Source organism: Cricetulus griseus, chromosome 5 (genome assembly GCF_003668045.3).
Source record: "Cricetulus griseus strain 17A/GY chromosome 5, alternate assembly CriGri-PICRH-1.0, whole genome shotgun sequence".
In the NCBI taxonomy this organism is placed as follows: domain Eukaryota; kingdom Metazoa; phylum Chordata; class Mammalia; order Rodentia; family Cricetidae; genus Cricetulus; species Cricetulus griseus.
In genome coordinates this window covers 31,380,757-31,403,581 of record NC_048598.1, presented here as the reverse complement: position 1 = coordinate 31,403,581, position 22,825 = coordinate 31,380,757, and the positions used below count along the sequence as shown (strand labels likewise).

The 22,825-nt window shown below is 36.3% G+C and overlaps 1 protein-coding gene across 6 annotated transcripts in view; it reads right to left on the bottom strand.

Moving 5' to 3' along the window:
- Rabgap1l (RAB GTPase activating protein 1 like) overlaps positions 1–22,825 on the bottom strand; it is a 560,109-nt gene that overhangs the window by 421,120 nt on the left and 116,164 nt on the right. For all 6 annotated transcript variants that reach the window (XM_035445764.1, XM_035445765.1, XM_035445766.1 and 3 more), the window contains one exon: positions 12,745–12,886. In XM_035445764.1, the coding sequence (XP_035301655.1) occupies positions 12,745–12,886 (142 nt within the window). The remainder of the gene's footprint in view (positions 1–12,744; positions 12,887–22,825) is intronic.

Here is a 22,825-nt window from a genome sequence, read left to right as displayed (position 1 = left end):
GAGAGCAGTATACAGGGACCACAAAAGTCTGACAAGCATTTAGTCACCAGATGTGCCAGATAGCAATGCTGACAAACTGTATGATCATTCTTCAGAACACATACATTTCTAAGGCCAGCTGAAGCATGATTAAGAAATCCCTGTCAGGTTATATTTATGAACATACATATATACATATATGAACGCAGTATCAATTAGTGAAAAAAAAGAGGTCAGGGATTTGAAGGAAGGTGGTGAGGAGTATGTGAGAGGATTTGGAAAGAAGAAAAACAAGGGAGACATGCTGTAACTAAGTTATGATCTTGGGGGCTGGAAATGGCTCAGAGGTTAAGAGAACCAGCTACTCTTCCAAAGGACCCATGTTCAATTCCCATCACCCACAAGGCACCCTAACAGAGGCATGCAGGCAGGCCAAAAAAAAAAAAATCAATGCACATAAAAATTATGATCTAAAAAAACTCTGTCAAACATAAATACATTTTAATTTATTACAACACATCAAGTAAGGCTGGTGCTGATAAAGTATGAAGCAGGTCTATGTGACCAGTTGTAACAGAACCAGCAAGGCAAGCATTCAAACACCTGACAAAAGGAAAACCTTACTGAGGGAAGACAGTAATCCCCTACTCTTTGACAGGATGGATTATCTCTGGGCTTTCTAGTAGTTTTGATGTGTATACTTATGATATGCAACAATATGTCTATGCTGAAATAAAAACAATATAGTCTGCTCATCAGATAAACAACCATGGACTGAGTGTAAGAGGAGACAAAACTGTTTTTTCGTCACTCCCCTTTCCTGGCTTCCTCTAAAAGAATGAATGTACATCTATAAAATAAACCATATCTAACTCAACTATAGATACAGTCAATACTACATTTCTGACAGATCAGGTCTTAAGATATTTCATACTTTCAAAGGTTATCTAAGAAATTAATTTACTAGCCCAATAAAATATATCAGCCTCACTAGTAGTAAGGGAAATATAAACAAAATGAGATGCTATATAGTATAAATCAGTGGACTGAAAGTGGGAAGGATTGATAAAATCTACTATGAAAGTAGGAGAGAAAAGGTGCTTAGATACACTTACTTATTGGGAAGGGCATAAGTTTGCAACCTTTTAGAAGATAAACTTGTTATTGCCTATCAAAAGCAGAGAGGCCTGAATATTACACACAAAGAATGTTTTGGAAAAATATTTATAGATTTGTAATAGCAAAAAATAAAACAATGGAAGTCACTTATAGAACCCTCAAAAGATAACTAGATAAATAATTTATGCCATATCCATGTCAAAGAACACTACACAATTAAAGGTTATGATAAATTTCTGTCCACATGAAACACACTTTATTAAAGCAAAACAGATATCCTCAAGTCATAATATAATTATTTTCTTTGAAAAAAATGACAATGAAAAACAATATTTTTAAGCAGGGCGTAGTAAAACACAGCCCAGCACTAGGAAGACTGAGACAGAAATATCAGAAAATAAGGGCCAAACTCAATGAAATAGAGAGCTCAAGGCCAAGGCTTGGCTATATGAGAGACTATCTCAAATACATAATCAAACAAACAAGCAACAAGCAAAATTTAATATTAACTTAAAATTTTAGCAACTCCCCCATTAAAACTGCCCTATAAAAACAGTTAAAGGGGGATTTTATTTTAGCAAATGTTTCATTTCCATTCAAAATTCAAGAATTTCTTTTTTTAACTAAAGGGTAATTTTAATTTTTTATCATTGTGATGCCTATTTTTAATGTTTTTAATTTAAACAGAATTGCATAACTTCATCCTTCCCTCCTCCAGCCCCTCCTAGTTAGTATCCCTCAAACCTTTCTCCTGCCTCCCTCAAGAACATAGCCTCTTTTTCTTTTATTTGTTACATACACACACACTAACACATGTATATGCACAAATGTATATAAATATAACCTGTCAAATCTGTCTTTGTTGTTTGTGCAGGTATGGTTTCAAGACTGACCACTACGCACTGTAAAACTACTGTCAGGCTCAACACTGGAAGAAGTTCATTTTCATTCTCCTAGCAATCAATAGTTGGCTGTAGTTTTTTGCCTAGGAGTGGGACCCATAGAAATCTTCCCCCTTCCACATTACTATTTCTAATAATATTTCTATTAAAGGATTTCTAATAGAGTGCTATTTAACATGTTCTCTGAATAATGTAAGAAATGTGTTCTCTGTACAAACTTGAAGCACTCTGCTGCTACATATAAAAATTTGCATACCCAAACTTTACTGAATTTGACTTCCCTCTTATAGCTCATATTTCATCAATCTAATCTCAACCACAACCTACAATAGTTATTGAAAGTGCTGGTAAGGTAATGTATATCTACAATAAACTGATTTTTATCTCGCTTTTAAAATGCACACACATCATACATATACCACACATACATATAGAAACAAATAAATAAATTTAGTAAAAAAAGAAGCCTCTAAACTTAAAAAATTAATTGGCATAAAGATAATTAAGAAAGCAATTGGAAAGTAAGATATTTATCAGACTGAAGCAAGAAAAACCATGTACCTGCATGCAACTTATAGGACATAAAATTTACACAGATTAACACTAAAAGAAATGGGGAAAAACTCTAAGAAAAATTAAATTATCATAAGTTAAATAATCAAATAAGGACATTAAAAATTATTTATGGGCTGGCAACATGGATTAACATGTAAAAGCAGTTGTAACACAAAGCTGATAAACTTAAAGTCTTCAACACCACAGTGGAAGGAAAGAACCAACTCTACAAAGCTGTCCTCTCACCTCAGTATGAACACTGTGGCTCATGGACCTTTACACACCTATACACTCCTCCTCTCCTCTCCTCTCCCTCTCCCTCTCCCTCTCCTCTCCTCTCCTCTCCTCTCCTCTCCTCTCCTCTCCTCTCCTCTCCTCTCCTCTCCTCTCCTCTCTCCTCTCCTCTCTCCTCTCCTCTCCTTCTCCTCTCTCTCCTCTACTCTCCTCTCCCTCTCCTCTCCTCTCCCCTCCCTTCCCCTCCCCTCCTCTCCTCTTCTCGCCTCTTCTCTCCTCGCCTCTCCTCTCCTCTCCATCCTCTTATTTTCTCTCCTCTCTCTCTTTTCTCTTTCTCTCTCACACAAATAACTTAAAAATCACTTCTTAAATTCTTTTCAAAAATATATACAATATAAAACTAATTATGTAAGTGACACATTGACTTAAGTGACACATTGACACTTAACCTGGGTCAAATGCAATACAAACTGAGATATTTCATAGTATTCATGAGCTTCCACCATCATTTAAAATGTTTTTTTCTACCTGAAATACAAACAGCAACAAAAGAATTTTCATCTTATAGAAACCTAGAATCGAAATATAGTAGATATACAAATGTTTAAAAACTTAATGAAATTAATTAATTCATAAATATGCCACTCTTTCAGGACAATCTAACTAGTTGAGGCTTTGAATATGGCTAGGAGAGACAGGAATGACTCAGTCACCTTTTCCTGTCAATCACTGTCTGATTATTTCCATACTAATCTAGGCTTTTATCTACTCAAATTAGATGTACATATCACAGGTTATTCAGTTAAGGGTACTTTACATATCTTGCTTCCGGTTAAATCACTCTAAAGCAAACTTTTCTTTGCTGATAGTATGACCTAGCTCAAAGCCATGAGAAGGTTTTAACAGAAGCCCACACAGTCCATGTTTCAAGTCTCTCCACCAACTGTTGTCAACTTGACTCTCCAACCTCATTCTGCCTCCAAGATGTATTTCAGATTCTACTTGCATTTGAATCAGATTTTAATCTACCATATTCAAGAATCTTGTCACTTAAATAAAACACTACATTCTATAGAATTTTCTGCCAATTTTAAAGACCCCAACTATAAAATGAATATAACCATATCTGCTCTACTTTAATGTGACTGAGATAACAATTTAAGCTCTTGCTATAAGACTGAAATAACAAGAGTAGTGGCACCAGGTAGGAGACTGCTTATGTTCATCAGGTTCCAGCTGAGATGTAAAAAAAAATATGGCGTCATAAAAAAAAAAAAAAAAAAAAAAAAAACCTCCAGGAAAGCGTGCACACACCTACAAGTTAAGAGAAACACAATTTAAGGCCCAGCTGTACAGCTAAGTAGTATATAGCTATCACATTTATACATAGCTTGTTTTTATGTCTTCTATATGCTCTCCATTTGAATATAAAGAAATTTGGTTTTGAAGTTCAAGCACAATTTTATTAAAGTTTAAGAGAAAAAAAAAAGGAAAGAAAAAATAGAACAGACAAGCTGTAACTCTTGGCGATGGAGAAGAGCAGGAGAGAAAGCCATGTCTTTTAAGTTAAGAGTCCAGCATGTTCAGCAAGCAGCCACATGGCAGACAAGCCGCCACATGGCAGAAGGGGTGTAGGGGTACTTCAGAGAAAAAGGGTGAGAAAGCCCAAAGTGACAGGGAATGCATGCCCAGGCTCTGGAAAAAGAAACAGAAAAAGAAAAAGTAATACTTTTCTGAGTAACTCAAAAAAAGCAGGGTGACTTAACAGCTGTGTGGCTGTGGCTCCCAAGCAGCTGCCAAACAGAAGCAATTTTTGTTTGTGAAATGGCTTGTATGGTAACTGTTGCTGGAGACTGCCTTCGGTCTAATGAGACTAAGAATTAAGAGGCTACAAGAAAATAAACATCAGTGTTTAAGACTATTTTCCTCTCTGGTTGTGAATCAGGAATAGTATTGAACAGCTAATGGACAATAATTCAAGGGAATTCTATTTTTAATTTTCACTAGCATAAATCCATTGTACAAAATATTAGACTTCATTATGATAACATCATATGTGTCTATCATGTACTTTAACTATGTACTTTATTCCCTCTCAGCCCCATTTATCCTCTTTCCTGCCTTCACCCTTACTTCTGGTTTTTCTTTTCCCAAAAAATATGAGGAAACTTTTGAAAAGATAGTAATTTTAATCTAGGGATATTAGCACAGATGTGGGATCCCAGTCATTAGGCAGGAAAGGCAAAAGACTGTAAGTTGAAGGTCAAACTGGGATGCATTTTTCCCTTAAAAAATATGCACTTAGCCAAATACAAAAACATACACAAATCATGATAAATATAAAAGGTTATTCAATTTTACTGTAAACCAAGTCAATTAAGGTTATTGATGTATGTGTCATTTTTAAAGTTTTAATTATTTTGTTTATACATACACCATTGCACATGTGTGGAGGTTAGAGAAGAATTTGATAGTTATCCTTGAGTTGTTTCTCCCTTTCTACCATGTGAGTTCTGGAGTCAAGCTCAGGTCATCAGTCTTGGCAACAAGTGCCTTTATGGCTGAGCTACCTTGTCAGTCTTGGGTATGTGTCTTAAATGACAGCATATTAATACCTGCCAATAATTACCTTTAAGTAATGTCTTGTCACTTAAACATAACAAGGTATTAAATGCAAATATAAGCTAATCAACAGTCAGTTCAAAATTCATCTGAGGAAATGGCAAGAGTACCCTGAGTCTCAACAACAGGGCAATTCAGAATATGTGGGAATGTATAGCAGTGATTTTACAGTGATCCCTATGATATTGTTGTTACGGACTTAACTTTCTGCTAAAATTCCCTGTGTTCAAATTAATACCCTTTAACACACTTTTTGAACAGCATTTGGAAAATATGCAAAGATACCTTAATTCACTTAACTTTAGATCTTTCCCAGAAAATTAAAAGCAATTTCAGTCATTTTGAATATGTATTCTCCTTTTAGTTAAATTACAGACTAAGGAAAGAAAATTTAGAATGACTTGAACTTCCAGTTTTGCTTTGACAGGCAAATTGTTGAAAATAATTAAATAAAAGAATACTCCAATTCCCCCCAGCAGGCAGACATTTCCATGCCACCTCCAGTTCTAACTTTTGATGTGTGCGGTGACAGGAATGTCAATTACTGAACTAATAATACAATGTATTGAAAATGCATGAACGCCTATCTATAAAAGAAAAGAAACTATTACTTCCTACTCTGTGGTTTTTGTAGTTTTACAGAGGTGATAGCTGGTGGATTTTTTCAAAAAAAAAAAAAAGGTAACATCTCAAAAAGTCAAAAACTGTCAAGAACAGAAGAGGAAAAAATTAAAGAAAAATAGAAATTTAATGTCTTGTTTATATTCTAATAGTATGTGAGCATGAGAAATTGGAATTTTCAATGTATGTTTTTCATACTTTTCAATTCAATTCTAAAAATGCTATTTTTTCTTTCCTAGTACTGAATAATCTGGGACACTGTGAAGACATAATTATTAATTATCCATTTTTTAAATTTTATTATAGTACCGAGCAGGCAATATCTCACTGAAAAAGTAGCATCACGGAAAGACTGATGAGAGAAAGAACAATGTGGCTATCTGGGATAAAAAGAAAGCCATGCAGAGGCAAGTTCCACAGACCACAGACAAAGGTATCTGCTGTGCTTGAAGCTACCATTCTATGTTTGATCCCTGGAAACCACATGATGGAAGGAGAACCAACTCCTATAATTTATCTTCTGACATCCACCGCTTCCATATGCACTCCACAACATATGAGTATCCATGCACAAACACAGAGAAAGACAGGTGGAATGAGAGGAAAAGGAAGGGAGAGGGACAAAGACAAACAGAGAATGAATTAATTAATTATAAAATAATAATAAGGGGCTGGGCGTTGGTGGCACACGCCTTTAATCCCAGCACTCGGGAGGCAGAGGCAGGTGGATCTCTGTGAGTTCAAAGCCAGCCTGGTCTACAGAGCGAGTTCCAGGACAGGCTCCAAAGCAATACAGGGAAACCCTGTCTCAAAAAACTAATAATAATAGTAGTAATAATAATAATAATAATAATGGAAAACAGCAAAAGAACAAGTATACAATTTTAGAGGCATAGAATGGTGGAAAATTAACCCAGAAAGGTAAAATATGATTGACAGCCATGGTAAAAGAATTTGTACTAAATAAAGTGAGAAATAACAACATTTCCCATTCACTCTCAGAAAGGGTCTCACTATGTAGTCCTGGATGGCCTGAAACTTCCTGGAACTGGGCTAGCCTTAACCTCACAGAAATCTAATTGCTTCTGCTTCCCAAGTGGTAGGATTTAAGGTATGTGCCACTATGCCATGCCTAGAAGCACCAATGCTTCTAAGAGAAGTAATACAACCTATTTCAAAAATGATAGTTGATGTGAGGAACACAGACTAAAGAAGACAAGAATAAAATCAGATAGAGCCAAGTAGTGGTTAGATTATTGATTCCCAAATCTCGGGTTCCATCTGTTAAGGGAAGATTGAATACTTGGCTGTATGATAATCAGTCATTTACAGTACCTGGAAAAAAAGCACTCATGACATAACATAAAAGAATGAAGCAAACAATTTAGGAGGCATGATTCTAGAAACGCATGGAGTCCTGGGAGTATGTGGTCTTGCACATGCAAGATAGCTTTCTAAACTTTCTAAACATAGAATTTTATGAAGTTCCACTTACTTCTGAAATGTTAATAAACATATGGTTTTTCAACCAGAATTCATTCCCATTCTATTGCTATGAAAATTACAACTACTATTCTCAACAATGCTTCAGAAATAATGTTTTTTCCATAGTCTTTTCCCATGAAGAAAATCCCTTCCAGTATCAGAAGAAAGGCTGGTTTGGGGTTTTGTTTTCAACATTATCATAACACTAAATCGGTATTGGAAATGAGCAGGAGTATTCTTAGGAGCTAAATTATCACTGACTCCACTATAATAAATCTCTACAAGCAAGGTTTAGTTTTCCTACTGAATAGACTGGTCTTCTTCTGTCAGGTACTGGTCAGTTTCTGAAGCCTAGAAATGGTTCTCTCTGACAATATTATCTACTTCTATCATTACACTATAATACATGGATTTGCAAAACTCTTCCTCAGTCTTCTTCACTAACTATATTTAAATATCATTTGCCTGAGGAACATACTAAAAAATGTCATAGAAAATATTTTGAAACATTTCTAAGTATAGAAACTGATGCTATGCTAAATTACTGTTTTTCTTTTAGCTGTTAAAAATACCTTGGTTGAAAAGGCTTACTCAGGTGGACTTAAGTGGAAGAAACCTGCTAAGCAGAGCAAACAGCATTTATTAAGACACAGAAGCAAGTCAGGAACCTATGCTTAAGAATTCAGTATGTGAATTCCTTTCTATTTTTAGCTTTCTCTATCCAACTACAAAGACAGTCAAATCTCTTGTATCCTAAAAATGAGCTCAGTTGGCCACAATAACCTCTGATAGTTTGTTTGTTGCAGAGAGGATGCAACAATAACCTAATATTTTTAGTTCAATCTACTCATCAAATTTCTTGAAAAAGTAATCCAAACACTGTTCTCCCTCCCTTACCTCTAGTCTTCAACCCAAAACAAGGCCCATTCTCACTTTCGTAGAATCCTGATCAGGGAGACCAGGGGACTTTTCAAATGCCCAAATCCAATGCCTAGGTTTAAGTTTTTACCCCAACAGTCTCCCTGCTCCATATGACAAGGCAGAGTACTATCTGCTTCAGAATCTCCACTCCTGCACCAGCACTACATTGCCTTTTTATCCTTGGATTGTTCAGATTATTTTTCTGCAGACCTTTTAGCTAGGGCTTTCTTCTTGGATCTAAATGTCAGTGATCTAATGTCTGATTTGACCCTATCTACTCTACACTGCAACTAAGATAATTTCAGGCCTTCTTATTACTTCATGTTCATGGCCCCCACAGGTTTCTAACTATAAAAGATCTCTCACAGTATAAGACTATTTCTAATGACTGAAAAATTCTAACTTAATATTCATAAGAAAATCATAATAAAGCTTCAAGACTCTCACCTACAAACCTACTCTTCCTCCTGCATTCCCCTCTTCTAGGGGTACCAAGATCATCCAAACTACCTAATCTGGAAACCAATGTAAAGCCTTTGATTGTTGCTCCTCTCCTTTCTGCTGCAATGACATCAGTTAATTTACAAACTTCATTCATTTTATCTCCAGGCTACTCCTAAATCAATTTTGTTCCTTGTTTCTTCCATTTCAAGGTGGCTATATTGATGCAGCTTTGTCAAGACGGTTTTGTAAAATAAGTACATAAAAATTAACTTCAAGGATACCCCCTAAGCCAAGACACGTGGGGGTGGGCCTAGGCCCTATCCCAAAGGATAAGATAGACTCTGATGACACCCTATGGAAGGCCTCACCCTCCAGGGGGAGCAGAAGGGTATGTGATAGGTAGGGTTTTAGTTGGGGGGCAGGGTAGGAGAGAATGGGAGGGAGAGGGAACTGGGATTGAAATGTAAAACAATCTTGTTTCTAATTCAAATTTTAAAAATCTGCAAAAAAAAATTAACCACAAGTAAAATTTAGTTTTCCCCTCAAGTTAAAAGATGAATGATTCCAGTGTTTTCTCTCTTAAAACTTTAAGGTCATAGTAGCTGATGTTCCCAAATATAATGTAAGACCAAAAATAACTAAAGAAGTATTTCATTTTATGTTGCATTATATTTTCCTGTCCAAAGTGTACAATTTAGATAAACTACTCTTGCATGTATTAGCAGGAAAAAAAATGCACATATCTTCTAAGTCTGCCCCCCAAACTTCCTCCTTACTTATTTTATTTTTGTTCTTCTCCCATTTGTATCCATATGATATAGGTAACTGAATTCTTGAAAGTATTCGAAAGAGAATAGTGGAAACCTACTATGGAAGTAAAACGTGTTACTGATAAAAACACTACTGACATGGTATTATATAGCCCACAGTCAGAAAATGAAAGATTTCTCTCTTCAAACATGCTGTTTGGTGTAGGTCGGTCCTTATCAAAAGGACATGCAGGCAACCACATGCTCAAAGAAATGTGGAGAACTACTGTTTTTGCCAAAAAACAGTATCATTTTGAAAACTATGTAAGTTTTAGATCCTTGGAGCCACTGCAGATTTTCAGCTCCATTTAGCCCAATTTTCATGAGTACATATCCAAACAATACATGACTTTTCATGAGAAACTCTAAATTTAACTACACATATGATACAAAGAACAAATAATCACATGAAAACAAAGAACTCATTTTGATTGCCTTGATGAAAACATGGTACAGCTACTTTGGAAAGCTGGTTTCTTATGTTTATAATGATATATGTTTAATAAATCAGTCTATTGGTAGGTTTTTAATCCCAAAAAATAAATGTATATATTCATCAAGTATATTTAATATTTATAGGTAATATATATACTAAATTATTACATTTAAATGTATAATGTGTAATATATTATTCATAATAAACAATGGTGTTTTATATTATAATTGTAGTGGTATTCAAACTTGAGTTGCAGAACATTATGAAATCAAGCTTGATCTGAGTGTGAGTTTCTTTCATGCTAACTAATTTTCATAGTACTAGAAGATGCTACTTCAAGCTGTTGTACAAGAAAATTCATCAACAGTCCCCAGTTGTGCATCTCACAAGCTAGAAAGATCTGCCTGACAAGATATGCCCACAGGCGCAATAGTGGCATTACTATTATTGTGGTTACCAATGAGTTTATGATTATATTTTAATCCAACTCTATGGGAGAGAACTCATGCCTATGAATTTGATCAACAGTCTGTGATTAGAGAGATCCTAAGTCTGAAGGGAGAACCCACTCTTGTTTTGCTAAATGGACGTTATGAAACACTTTCTTAGGACTCATATCTATATCCATAGACTAGTGCAGCACTCACCCTTCACTAGAAAGGCTTCTTTTTACACTATGCAGCAGTTAATACAGAGTCATCAATATTCCACATGTGGAGAATAAGTGACTGTGGAGTGCTCAGAGAACACAAACGGAAAAAGGGATGGAAAAACTGTAAGAAGCAGAAGTTGCAGAGAGGTGCTAAAAACAGTGTCTTCTGAACACGACATGGCAACTGCACTCATGAACTCAATGCACCTGCACAAAACTAGACTGTCACCATTTCACGCATCTATTGAAATGACCATGTCATTTTTGTGTGAGTTTTCATTTACCAAGTAGTCTTTGGTTCTGGAGATATATTCTACTCATTCGTAGTCAGTTACATTTTTAATGTGCTGCTAGGTTGGCTTTGCTATTATTTTCTTAAAGTTTTGTCATCTATCTTTGAAATCCAGTGAAAACTTCAGTATGCCTTGTGTTAAAACCTTTTAACATATTAGCTATAGAAGAAACATACATCAACACAATAAAGGCTATATATATGACAAACTCAAAGGTAATCTCCTGGAAGAGAAAACTCAAAATGACTTCTAAGATCTGAAAGGAATACACTTGCAATTGCCACTTCTATGTAACACAGGACTCAAATTCTTGGGTAAAGAAATTAGATAAAACAATCTAGATAATATGAGGGGGTATAAATAACTCCTGTTTATATAACACATGATCTTAAAAGTTGAAAATTATAAATACCACCAAAACACTGCTAAAATGAATAAAGAAGCTAATAAAAGTTACAGGATACAGGGCCGGGTGTTGGTGGCCACACGTTTAATCCCAGCACTGAGGAGGCAGAGGCAGGCAGATCTCTGTGAGTTCGAGGCCAGCCTGGTCTCCAGAGTGAGTGCCAGGATAGGCTTCAAAGTTACACAGAGAAACCCTGTCTCAAAAAAACCAAAACAACAAAAAAAAGGTTACAGGATACAAATTCACTACAAAAAATTACATTCTTTACTTTTTTTGTTTAGTTGCCAGATTTACTAAAATATTCAGGATACTATGTCTTTCACATTGTTATGTTTTCTCTACATTGTCTTTGGATATATAATGATTTCACATAAAGAAAAATAATTTCATATAATTTCATATTCATTATATTCTTTATAATATCTAACTGGTCCAATAACTCAAAAATGTGCCTCACCTGATAACTGGAAAATACGAGGCACAACTACATCACTATTATTCAGACATGAAAAGTATGAAATATTAATATATGTTGTCATGTGTATTAATGAGGACTATGCCAAAACTATTAGGTCAAGTAACACTCTCTTCTGCCTCCACGGACACACATTTGTGCATGCACACATAATATAAAAGTAAAATGAAAATCTTTTTTAAAACAAAAGGAAGTAATAAATGTACTGTTTACAAACCCCATACTGGAAACAATCATATAAGAGCTTAAGACTAAGACCTGTCATTTTAGCCCTAGTTGCTATGAAGAGCCCTGTGTCCATAGCCAGATGACATAAAAGTCTTTTGAGCAGCTCTCACTAGAATTCACGTAGTAAACAGAACAAATAGTGTGATATTTCAGAAAAGTGGTAAAGAATATAGAAACAACAAAAGCGGGTCGAGACTGATAAGCAGAACATATCACTGAAATTCTAAAAATACTTCAGAGAATTTGAAATTTCTCATTAAATAATTCAGAAATACTTGAAATAAAATAGGAAGCAAAATAGCACAAAAATATTACCAAGTTTAAATAGCTGCTTAATAGTGCTTAGGCACTGGGGACTATGCAACCAAAGAAAGAACCAAATGGACCAAATTTCCTTCTGTATGTCAAAGAATCTAACATAAGTGTGTCAGGGACTAGGAATAACTATCACTAACACCTCCACACACAGAGTGAAGATGCTAGTATACACATACACACACACACACACACACACACACACACACACACACACACACCACTTTTGGATACATTTAAGTTCTTACCCTCTTCTGCTTCATCCTCCTGGGGTGACATTGGCCCCCCTCCGCTAGTAGGAGTGACTGGCTCCTCCTTGTCAGATTCTCTCTGCAGACTCACCACTTCATATATTGCATCTCCAGCACTGCTATGGCCTTTTCCCTCAGACTGAAAAAGATAAAATCATATATTTAAATATTAGAAATATAAATGTAAGTGAGACAAACCTGGGAGGAGCTAAGGAAGAGGGATAAATATAAATCGATAAGGAATAAATGGTATAACAATGGTTCATTAAAAACAGCTAAAATGAAGAGCAACATATCACATTTATCTAGAGCATATCTGAATTTGAGACTTTTTTTAGTACAATGTCCTTGGCATATTTTAAGTGAATTATTTACCTACCATTTTCCTCCAGTGCTGAGATCTATACATGCTGGTAAGCTTCTAGCATTATATTAACAAATTCAACTTACTAACCATTTTGATACAATTCAATTATTCTTCAAGGTATCACAAGTTTTAGGACAGGCAGCAACAGGCAGCAAATGATGTTTTATTGTTTTATTGGCTACCTCATACTGAGAAAAATAACAGCTAGACTTGCCAAATAATGGCTTGAACTCTATGTGGCCATTTTCTTTTCTGAGTCTAGACTTGGGATCTAAATTCAGGTCTGCATGGTTGCCAAGAAAGCATGCTACCAACTGCACCATGGTGATGCACATCTATAATCTTAGCACTTGGAAAGTGGAGACAGGAGGATCAGGAGTTCAAGTTCAAAACCAGGCCCAGTTACATGGACTCTGTCTTTAAAGAAAAGGGGAGGGGGTGTTTAAATTAGAACACACTTCAAACTGAATTAAAGCTGAAAACACAGCAAATCATACTGCTGAGTAACATCTAAACAAAGTATACAGGGAGATTTACTACAATTATGAATACTTATAAAAGATCATCATGGCTACTGTCAAAACATGATAGAAGTGACTCATGTCAGATATGAGGCAAAGAAACAGCAACACAGGAAGGGACGAGGGACAAGATAAATTTTATCACCATCTAGGGCCAACCCTTCAATGACTAAACCACAGACTAATATCCTTCATAAAATATACAAAATTCTTAACTAAGCATTAGAAAATCTTGAATAGGATTGCAATTCAGTGGCAGAGTACCTGTCTAGGATGCACAAGGCCCTGGGATCAATTTGTAACAATACTTGACAATTTATCTGCATTTGCAAATTAAAATCAGCTATTTGCCAGTTTACTGGAGGAAAATTATCAACAGTCTGACTCAGTTATGAATGTTGTATGCAATAATACTGACCAGTTGATCAAATGAATCCATGGGTGCAATAGTAGCAAGTCTGTTATTAGGGTTAACAACCACTTTATAATTACATTTGTTGCCTGATCCACAGGAAGAAATTCAAATCTGGTCCCCAAAACCAGGTCAAAAGTTCATAACTGAGAAGGTCATAGGTCACAGAAGGGAAACTGTTGCAGCTCTTTTGTTAAATGGGTATGAAATGACTGTCAATTTGATTTCTAAATAACTGGACCCACAAACTAGTACTACTATCCATCAGCTTCGATAAGAATAGCTTTATCCCTTAATCAGCAGCGACTTCAGACTCTCATTAAGTGTTCAATAAATGACTTTTGAATGCCCAGCCATAAATGGGAAAGCTATGTCATCGATCCAAGGCTCAGAACAGCATGATAGAAGGGACAGAAAAAATTTAAGAGGGTTAGGGTATGGAATGGAACACTGACTTTTGGGCATGACATGGCTATGCTACACTGCTCCTAGCTAGAATCTTGTTAAGGAAAAAAAATTCCTGGCCAGGACTTCATCAGATAGGATGTAAACACTGTGATTATCCTTCTCAGACATCAGCAAACTTTTTCTACAAAGAGTCGTACAAGAAATATTTTAGGCTTTGCAAGCCAGACAGTCTCAGTTGAGACTGCCCAAATAGGAAGTGTTACATGTTTCACCTGTACCCAGTTTCCTATACAAATCTACTGTTTTGAACCTAGATATTGTACTCATCAACTAAGTTTCAAATAAAGTATTTTTATAAATATGATTTTATTTTCAATATTCATATATTATTAGACAACTAAAAATCAATCTGTATATATTAAATAAACTGTCACGTTCATATTAAAGTTTAGTATCATTTAAATACAAAATAAGTACTCAACAATTTGACTTACAAAAACTCATTGGTTATGCATATTAACTCTAAAAGCTTTTTTCAATATGAAAAATACAAATACAAAAGACAATATGATGATAACTCTAATAATAAACAAATATCCAGAAGCCATGGATCATAGCACTGGCTAAAAGTAAGGACACAGGACTAAGGATATGTTCACATTTAAAACACTAATACTTTTGGCCACAATCTATAGGGTAAGATACAGGAAGCAAGATGAATTTTCAAAGGATCACGGCAATTCTGGTGCAGAGCTGAACTGTGAGCCTCGATCTACAAACAAGCCTCTTAACCTTTGAGTCACTACCCTACATAGAATCATGTAACTCTATGCATAGGTCATGAACAATTTGGCAATAGTGAAAGGTTTCCAAATGTGCAATAACCAAAACTAAATTCAAAATCAAACATGCAGCAAACCCCCACCACTGCATCACATGACTTCAATGAAGCCCTGGCTCTGAATATAACATGCCATCTATTGCCTGAAACACCATGGCTTAGATTTATGACTGTTAAATATTATGAACAGAATTTTTACTGCACATGTTTAAAAACATAGTTTACAAAAAAACATTTTTGCCGGGCGTTGGTGGCACACGCCTTTAATCCCAGCACTCAGGAGGCAGAGGCAGGTGGCTCTCTGTGAGTTCGAGACCAGCCTGATCTACAAGAGCTAGTTCCAGGACAGCCTCCAAAGCCACAGAGAAACCCTGTCTTGAAAAACCAAAAAAAAAAAAAAAAAAACCACATTTTTTTTCCCACATTTTCCTACCATCATTCCTCAGCATGTTAGTATATCAAGTTAGTATACTTTGGATTGTACTGAGTTACAGCACTTCATTTTAAAATTAGTGTTTGAGTTAATTGAGCTTTATTTTTTTAATCTGTGAATTTTTCTTGGTATTAGAATTTCCAATAATTTCTGAAATGGCTTTAACCATACTTTGGCCATTTTGTACTTTATGATGCAAAGCAGCATTCTCAGAATTGATTATAAAATCAAAATACCAACCAATTTTGAAAGACTTTGAAGATGTTCCACATTCTACAGTATCAAAATATTCAGCCAATCCCCACAGAATGGGAAAAGACCTTCATTGACCCCATGTCTGATAGAGGGCGGATTTCCAAAATGTACAAAGAACTCAAGAAAATAGACATCAAACTATCAAATAATCCAATTAAAAATGGGGTACATAGAATTTTCAACAGAACAACCTCAAATGGAGGAAAGACACTTAAGGAAATGCTCAATATCCTTAGCCATCAGGGAAATGCAAATCAAAACCTCTGAGATTCCATCTTACACCAATAAGAATGGCTAAGACCAAAACCACCAATGAGAGCTTATGCTGGAGAGGATGTGGAAAAAGGAGAATACTCCTCCATTGCTGGTGGGAATGCAAACTTGTACAGCTTCTGTGGGAATCAGTATGGCATAATCATAATAGCCAGTTCTTGGAAACAACCTAGATGCCTCTCAACTGAAGAATGGATAAAGAAAATGTGGTATATTTACACATGGAATACTACTCAGCAGTAAAAAACAATGACATCCTAAATACACAAATGGACAGAACTAGAAAAAAATCCTGAGTGAGGTAACCCAAAACCATAGTATGTACTCATTCATAAGTGGATACCAGACATAAAACAAAAGATACCCAGTCTACAATCCATAACCCCAGAGAAGTTAGAGTCCTCTTCCAGAAACAGATGAAAGCAGATACAGATATCCACAGCTAACCAATGCGCCAAGCTCCTGGAGTACAACCAAAGTGAGGGAGGAGAGATAATATGAACAAAAGAGTCAAGACCACGATGGGGAAACCCACAGAATCAGCTGATCCGAGCTAGTTGAGAGATCACTGAATCTGATCTGACAATTTTGGAACCTGCATAAGACTGAACTAGACTCCCTTAATATAGGGACAATGGTGTGTGTCTTCATAATAAGACAATGGTGTGACCAGGACAATATATGAGGTCACTGGCAGTGGGTCCAAGACCTAACATTAATGTACAAATTGACTCAGTGGAACCCATTCTATATGGAGAGATACCCTGCTCAGCCTAGACAAAGGGGTGTGAAGGTTGGAGAGGTGCCTTGGTCTTGCCTCAATGAGATGATGGGACACTTTAGTAGACTTCCTAGGGGAAACCTTTACCCTCTCCGAGGAACAGATGAGAGGGGGAAGAATAGGGGGTAGAGGGAGGAAAGAAGGGAGGGGGAACTGGGATTGGAATGTAAAAAATAAATTAATTTTAAAAAAGAAAAAATATTCAGCCAATATTTCATTATTTAAAAATAAGCATATACATCTCATTAACATGTGAATTGTTTATATTCCAAAGAATTGCTATGTAATAAACTTATGAATGATTTATTATCAGCAAAAGTTTTATTTGTATACTTATGTATCTATATACCTACTTTAGTATACAAATTTCTCATGCAAAAAGGAATACTGAGTGGGAAAAGGTTAAGAAACTCTGATATGTAAGATCTCTTGTTTCTAACAAAATTGTCTATATTAATCATGTAAGAGAATTTTTTCCAAGCAGGCTTTATTTGTGTCTACACAAGACAAAAATGACAATATAAACTGGGTTGCTAAGTCAGCAAAACAAACAAAAATACATCCTATATCTTATTTTTCCACAGTTTCCATAACATGTTAATTTTCAGCTTTCTATAAAAAGAAAAATTATTTTATAATCATTATTCAGTTTCTCCTGGTTATTGAGTATATTTATTTAAATAGGTAGAAACTGAAAAGCATCTTGAATGGTAATTTTCATTCTATTCAATTTTAAATGTATTTCTATTACCCTTAAATTCACAAAGTCCTGTGTTTTATTATGGCATTTTAACATATACCATGTCCCTCCTTACAGTGCATTCCCCTATCCTGTGCTCTCCTCTTGCTGGTTCCCTCCCTTTCAAAATGATCCTCTCTTCTAATTTCATGCCACATTGTGTTTCATTTGTTTACCCATTTTAATACTAGCAGTTCTTTGTTTCCAACCTAACAAAAAGTCAGACACCCAAAAGAGATTTTTGAGTAGCTGGGTATCCTCAACCCCCACCCCCAACTCTAATGAAGGACCTCACAGTTTGAGGGCACAATCTATCAAGTAGGGAAGGCATGGTGGCAGGAAAGTGAGGTAGCTGGTCACATTGCAGCCAGTCAGCAAACAGAGAATGAAGGATGCTTATATTCAGCATGATTTCTCCCTTTAATTGTTAGACCAAAGTCCATGGAATGGTACTACCCATAAAGTCAGATTAACCAGGAGCACATTTTGGACTGTTTACTGAAGAATGCTAACGTTATATTGAACTAACACACACCAAGTGATCTCTACATTCAGATCCTTCAGGGGATGTTCTTCACTCCCTTTGTTTTAAAATGCGTTTCCATTTGCTCATCATAAATTGCCAGAGGGGTTAGGGATTGTTAGGGGCAAGTGTCAAATGCTCAGATGCTTAGCTGACAGCTGTCAAGGCCCTTTCCTATGGCCACTGCTCAATTGCAACTGCCACCACCCTAAGGTATAGCCAGTAAATCAGACCAGGCCTGTAAGACAGGGCAGAGAAAGGGCAAGGATAACAGCTGGGGGACACACCACTTGTAACACTAGAGGCTAATTATAGCCACCCAAGAAGAATCAAAGAAGATAGCAAAAGCTGCCATAGTTGGTCTGACAAGTGCAGTGCTTGTTTGTGACTATTCTACTTACAGCCTATGCTCAGAAGCGTAGCCTGGCAAATCCACCAGTTTAGCTGAGATGTACGCTAGACTAGAGGCTGGAGCTACCATCCCTGTGGCCTTCTAATACAACTGTGATCATCATTACTGCTTCTCCACAGTCCCCCAGATGTACTGGAAGTCAGAACATTAACATCACAATCTCCACAAATGCCATGGGAGACTATCAACTGGAGGCTGTCCGTGGCCCATTCAGGATGTCATGAGACCAGCAGAGATCTAAATCTAGTTGCCAGCATCACTAGAGCCCCACTGGAAGCCTTAGGAATTACAATAGCTGAGTGTAGAGGCTGCACCCACCCTCTGATGCTGAGAAAACCTTGCTCCAATGCAACAGCTGGCACGGTCAATAAGAATACTTCACTGGGGTACTACACCCTCCCCCTAATGCTGCAATCACTTCAGATGTCCCTAATCCAGTTCCTGAAAAACACCTCTCTCACCAATGAGTCAGGACAGACAAGCCCAGTATGCCTGGGCAGACTGACAAGCAATACAGAAAGTCTGCGTTACCAGTCAGAAGATGACGTGTGTAGGCCTGCCCTTTTCAGCTACATATGCAGCATTCTTCACATCCTTCTCAGGTCAGTCCAGAAGATCTATGCCCTGTTCTGCACTATGTGCTTACAGCATGGGCTCTAGTAAAGCCTTCCTGAGATGGTTTTATTGCTGTTTGTTTGTTTGTGCCAGTATCTCAGGTAGCTCAGGCTGGCCTAGAACTTGCCATGTAGCCAAGAATGACCTTGAACTCCTGATCTTGCCTCTTGAATCTACCTCCTGAGTGCTCGGATTATGGGTGTATGGCATATGCTTGATTTAAGTGATGTTATGGCTCAAACCCATGGCTTCCGGCATGCTATCAAGTGCTCTACCTATTAAGCTATATCCAATCCACCATTCATAGTTTGTATCTCAAGGAGAATGAGCTGATCTGATGACATTACTACCAAGAGCTATAGTACTAGAAAATGACTAGCATCCAGAGACCTGATAGAGCTACCAAAATCTGAGATGCCTGGGAGTGCTCAAAGCTGCTGGAAAAGCTCCATAACTGCCAGAGGTTGCTAATCCAGCAATGGAGAGCTGCCAAAAGCTTCTGGCAGCCACTGACTCCAACTACTGTTTGTGTGCTTGGAGGTGCTGCCAAGAGCAGCTAGGAAAACTGTTAACGCCCACCAGCTGTAAGAGCCCTGGTCAGGGCTGTAATACTACTTTTCCTTCACATGAGTTCTAAGTTAAATTGACCCAAACAACCCTCAGCCAATAAGGCAGCAATTAGATCGAGATATCAAGAAAATACATGCTATTTTAACGTTAAACCTACACTTAAGACAGAGCCTATATCAATTAATGTCACCAAGGTGACACTGTTTGTTGAATGAATGCATAAATAACCAACCAACACTATGTGGTAGATATTATCTCCACTTTACAGATAAAATAACAGCTCATAAACATGACCAAATAACAGCATAGAGAGCTAGTTTCATATCTAGTATCAAATCATTAGTATTTCCACTTATTGTCATGTTATAGTCTAAAAAGTGATGATGAAATCAGCCAAGGCCTAGAATCACCAAAACATAAATTCCTTCAATGACTGTAAGGTCTGCTAATGAGTCTTACATTCAAAGGAAATGAAGCCAGCTTCTCCTGCCAATGATACTGCAAACTCAAAATCACTAAAGCATGTACTACACCCTGAAAAGAAACATACATGCCTTCTGTGGAGAGGCACCCCACCAATCAACAAGATGCTTCTTTGCCATAATTCCCCCAGACACAGACAGGACAGGTCATCTTGAACTTATAGCCCTTGATCTCATTGATGTTTAAGTGTGTGATAATGTTTTTATTTCTTTACCATTTTTAAATTCTAAGTTTTATTTTCTTTAGAGTATCATACGTAAGTGGTATATTGACATTCACTCCCACACCTGTCTCTTCTCCCTCCAACTCATAAATATACATTCACACAAGCTACTGAGTATAGCTTACATATACATGTGTTTAGGGCTGACCACTTGGGATTGGATAACATACCAGGGGTCTCATTCCTAGAAAAAAAAATGCCATTTTCAGCAATCACTGATTGCCTGGTAAAATTTTTAATTTAAAAACACCCTGCACCATAGTATGTCTTCTATTCATTTTGGAAAGAGAGTCGGCTTGGTTTCAATAACACAGCTCAATGAGGCAGAATATATCTGCAAAGACAGAGATTCGGGAGGCATTATAATGCAGGAGAATTGCAATGTTTGAGGCTAGCCTAGATATCTTAGTAAGAGTCACCCATTTCAAATTATTAAAAAGACTAAAAATTAAACAACAAAGTCACCAATATATATATTATCTTAAATATGAACATAGGTTCTACTTTCAAACTCTACAAGGCTTATAAAAAAATGACATATATTTCCTCAAAGGAGTTTTTTTTTATCACCTATGCCATTTTACTGCTATGGGTCCCTACATCTAAAACACCAAAAAAAAAAAAAAAAAAAAAACACCACCACACACAGCGCTAGACATTCTTTTCACTTGGCATGCATCATATGCATAGCTATACATACTTTCTATGTATTTCCTTATTAATAGAACAGACATCCAGTGGAGTAAGGGAGTTTAAAACTATGCCATTATTGCAGACACTATACCACATATATCAAAAGTAATCTGTACTTCAGTTAAGGTGACTGTGATAGTCACTGAATTATCTTCATTGCAGCTCCTGATTAATAATCCCAATGTCATAAAGGCCTTCAGTAATACTATCAACCTGCATTCTGACTTTAAAGTGAGGAAACTGTGCTTTAGAGAGAGAGGGATTCCTGCAAGGGCTTAGTTTTTACTGTCTATTGTGGAGCAGCCCATCTGACACACTTATTTTACATATAAATTCTAAATGCTTATTTCATCTGTTTAAATTCAAAACCCATGATATCTAACAGTACATATAAATAAGAGGTGATTCTTTTTACAGTCAGTATAAAATTCAGAATATCATTTCACAACAGATGTTCCAATAAATAAACGCATTCGTTTATTATTAGAGTTGAAACTCTCCACAATAAGCAGCAATATGTTTTTCAGAACATTTGTTCAACATGACATCATATATGCTAACAGGTATTATTTCAATTACTCAAACCTTACTAATTTTATTTATGATATGACAATCTAGAGCTGAAAATAGTGGCTCATGCCTATAATCTCAACATTTTGGAGGCTGAGGCAGAAGGACTGCCATCAACTGTAGGGCCAGTCTGGGTTACAAAATGAGTTCCAGGTCAGATGGAGCTATAGAGAGAAAATCCTCTGTCATAAAACAGGAAGAGACAGAGAGGTAGAGATGGGGAGCAATCCTCATCTATTTTATATATGTTATCCTGTTATCAATATTATTTCATAAATGACTATATCACAGATAACACTGCTCTTACTGTACAGTTAATATGAGCATTTCTTTTAGAACACTGGTTTTTCTGCTTTTTGTTTATTTTTGTTTGATTTTGTCTTATGTACCTACTTCAGATTGTTTCTTGTAATTTATCACATATCCCCAGAATAAGAAAGGAATCAAAAGCTACCCACCTTTTCAGAGCTGCTGTCTCAGCTGACTTTTTAAGAATTAAACTATTTTATAGAAACCTCACAAAATCACTCAAATCACCTACCTTTCTGGCAGACTGTAGTCTCAAAACCAATTAATTTACTGAAGTGAATTCTGCATTTTCCAAGTTTTCCAAGTTCCTATCTCTATATGCCTATTCTTTCATGCCTAAAAACAAGTCTATTTCAATCAATTTTACTGCATTTCACAGTGCTTGTTTACTGTGTCCAAAGCTTTGGACTCAATCTCCATCATCACATAAAACTGGATATGATATCACACACCTGCAAGGATAAAAAATCTGACATCTTCATCTACATAGTAAGTTTGAGGCCAGAATGAGCCCCAAATCTTGCCTAAAAATCAAAAACAAACAACAACAAAAAAAACACTTCTACATATTTGACACTAGAAAAAGTATCAGTCATTTTTATAGACAGCAATGATTTTTTATAAAGAACAGAATTCCTAATGTTGAGCAA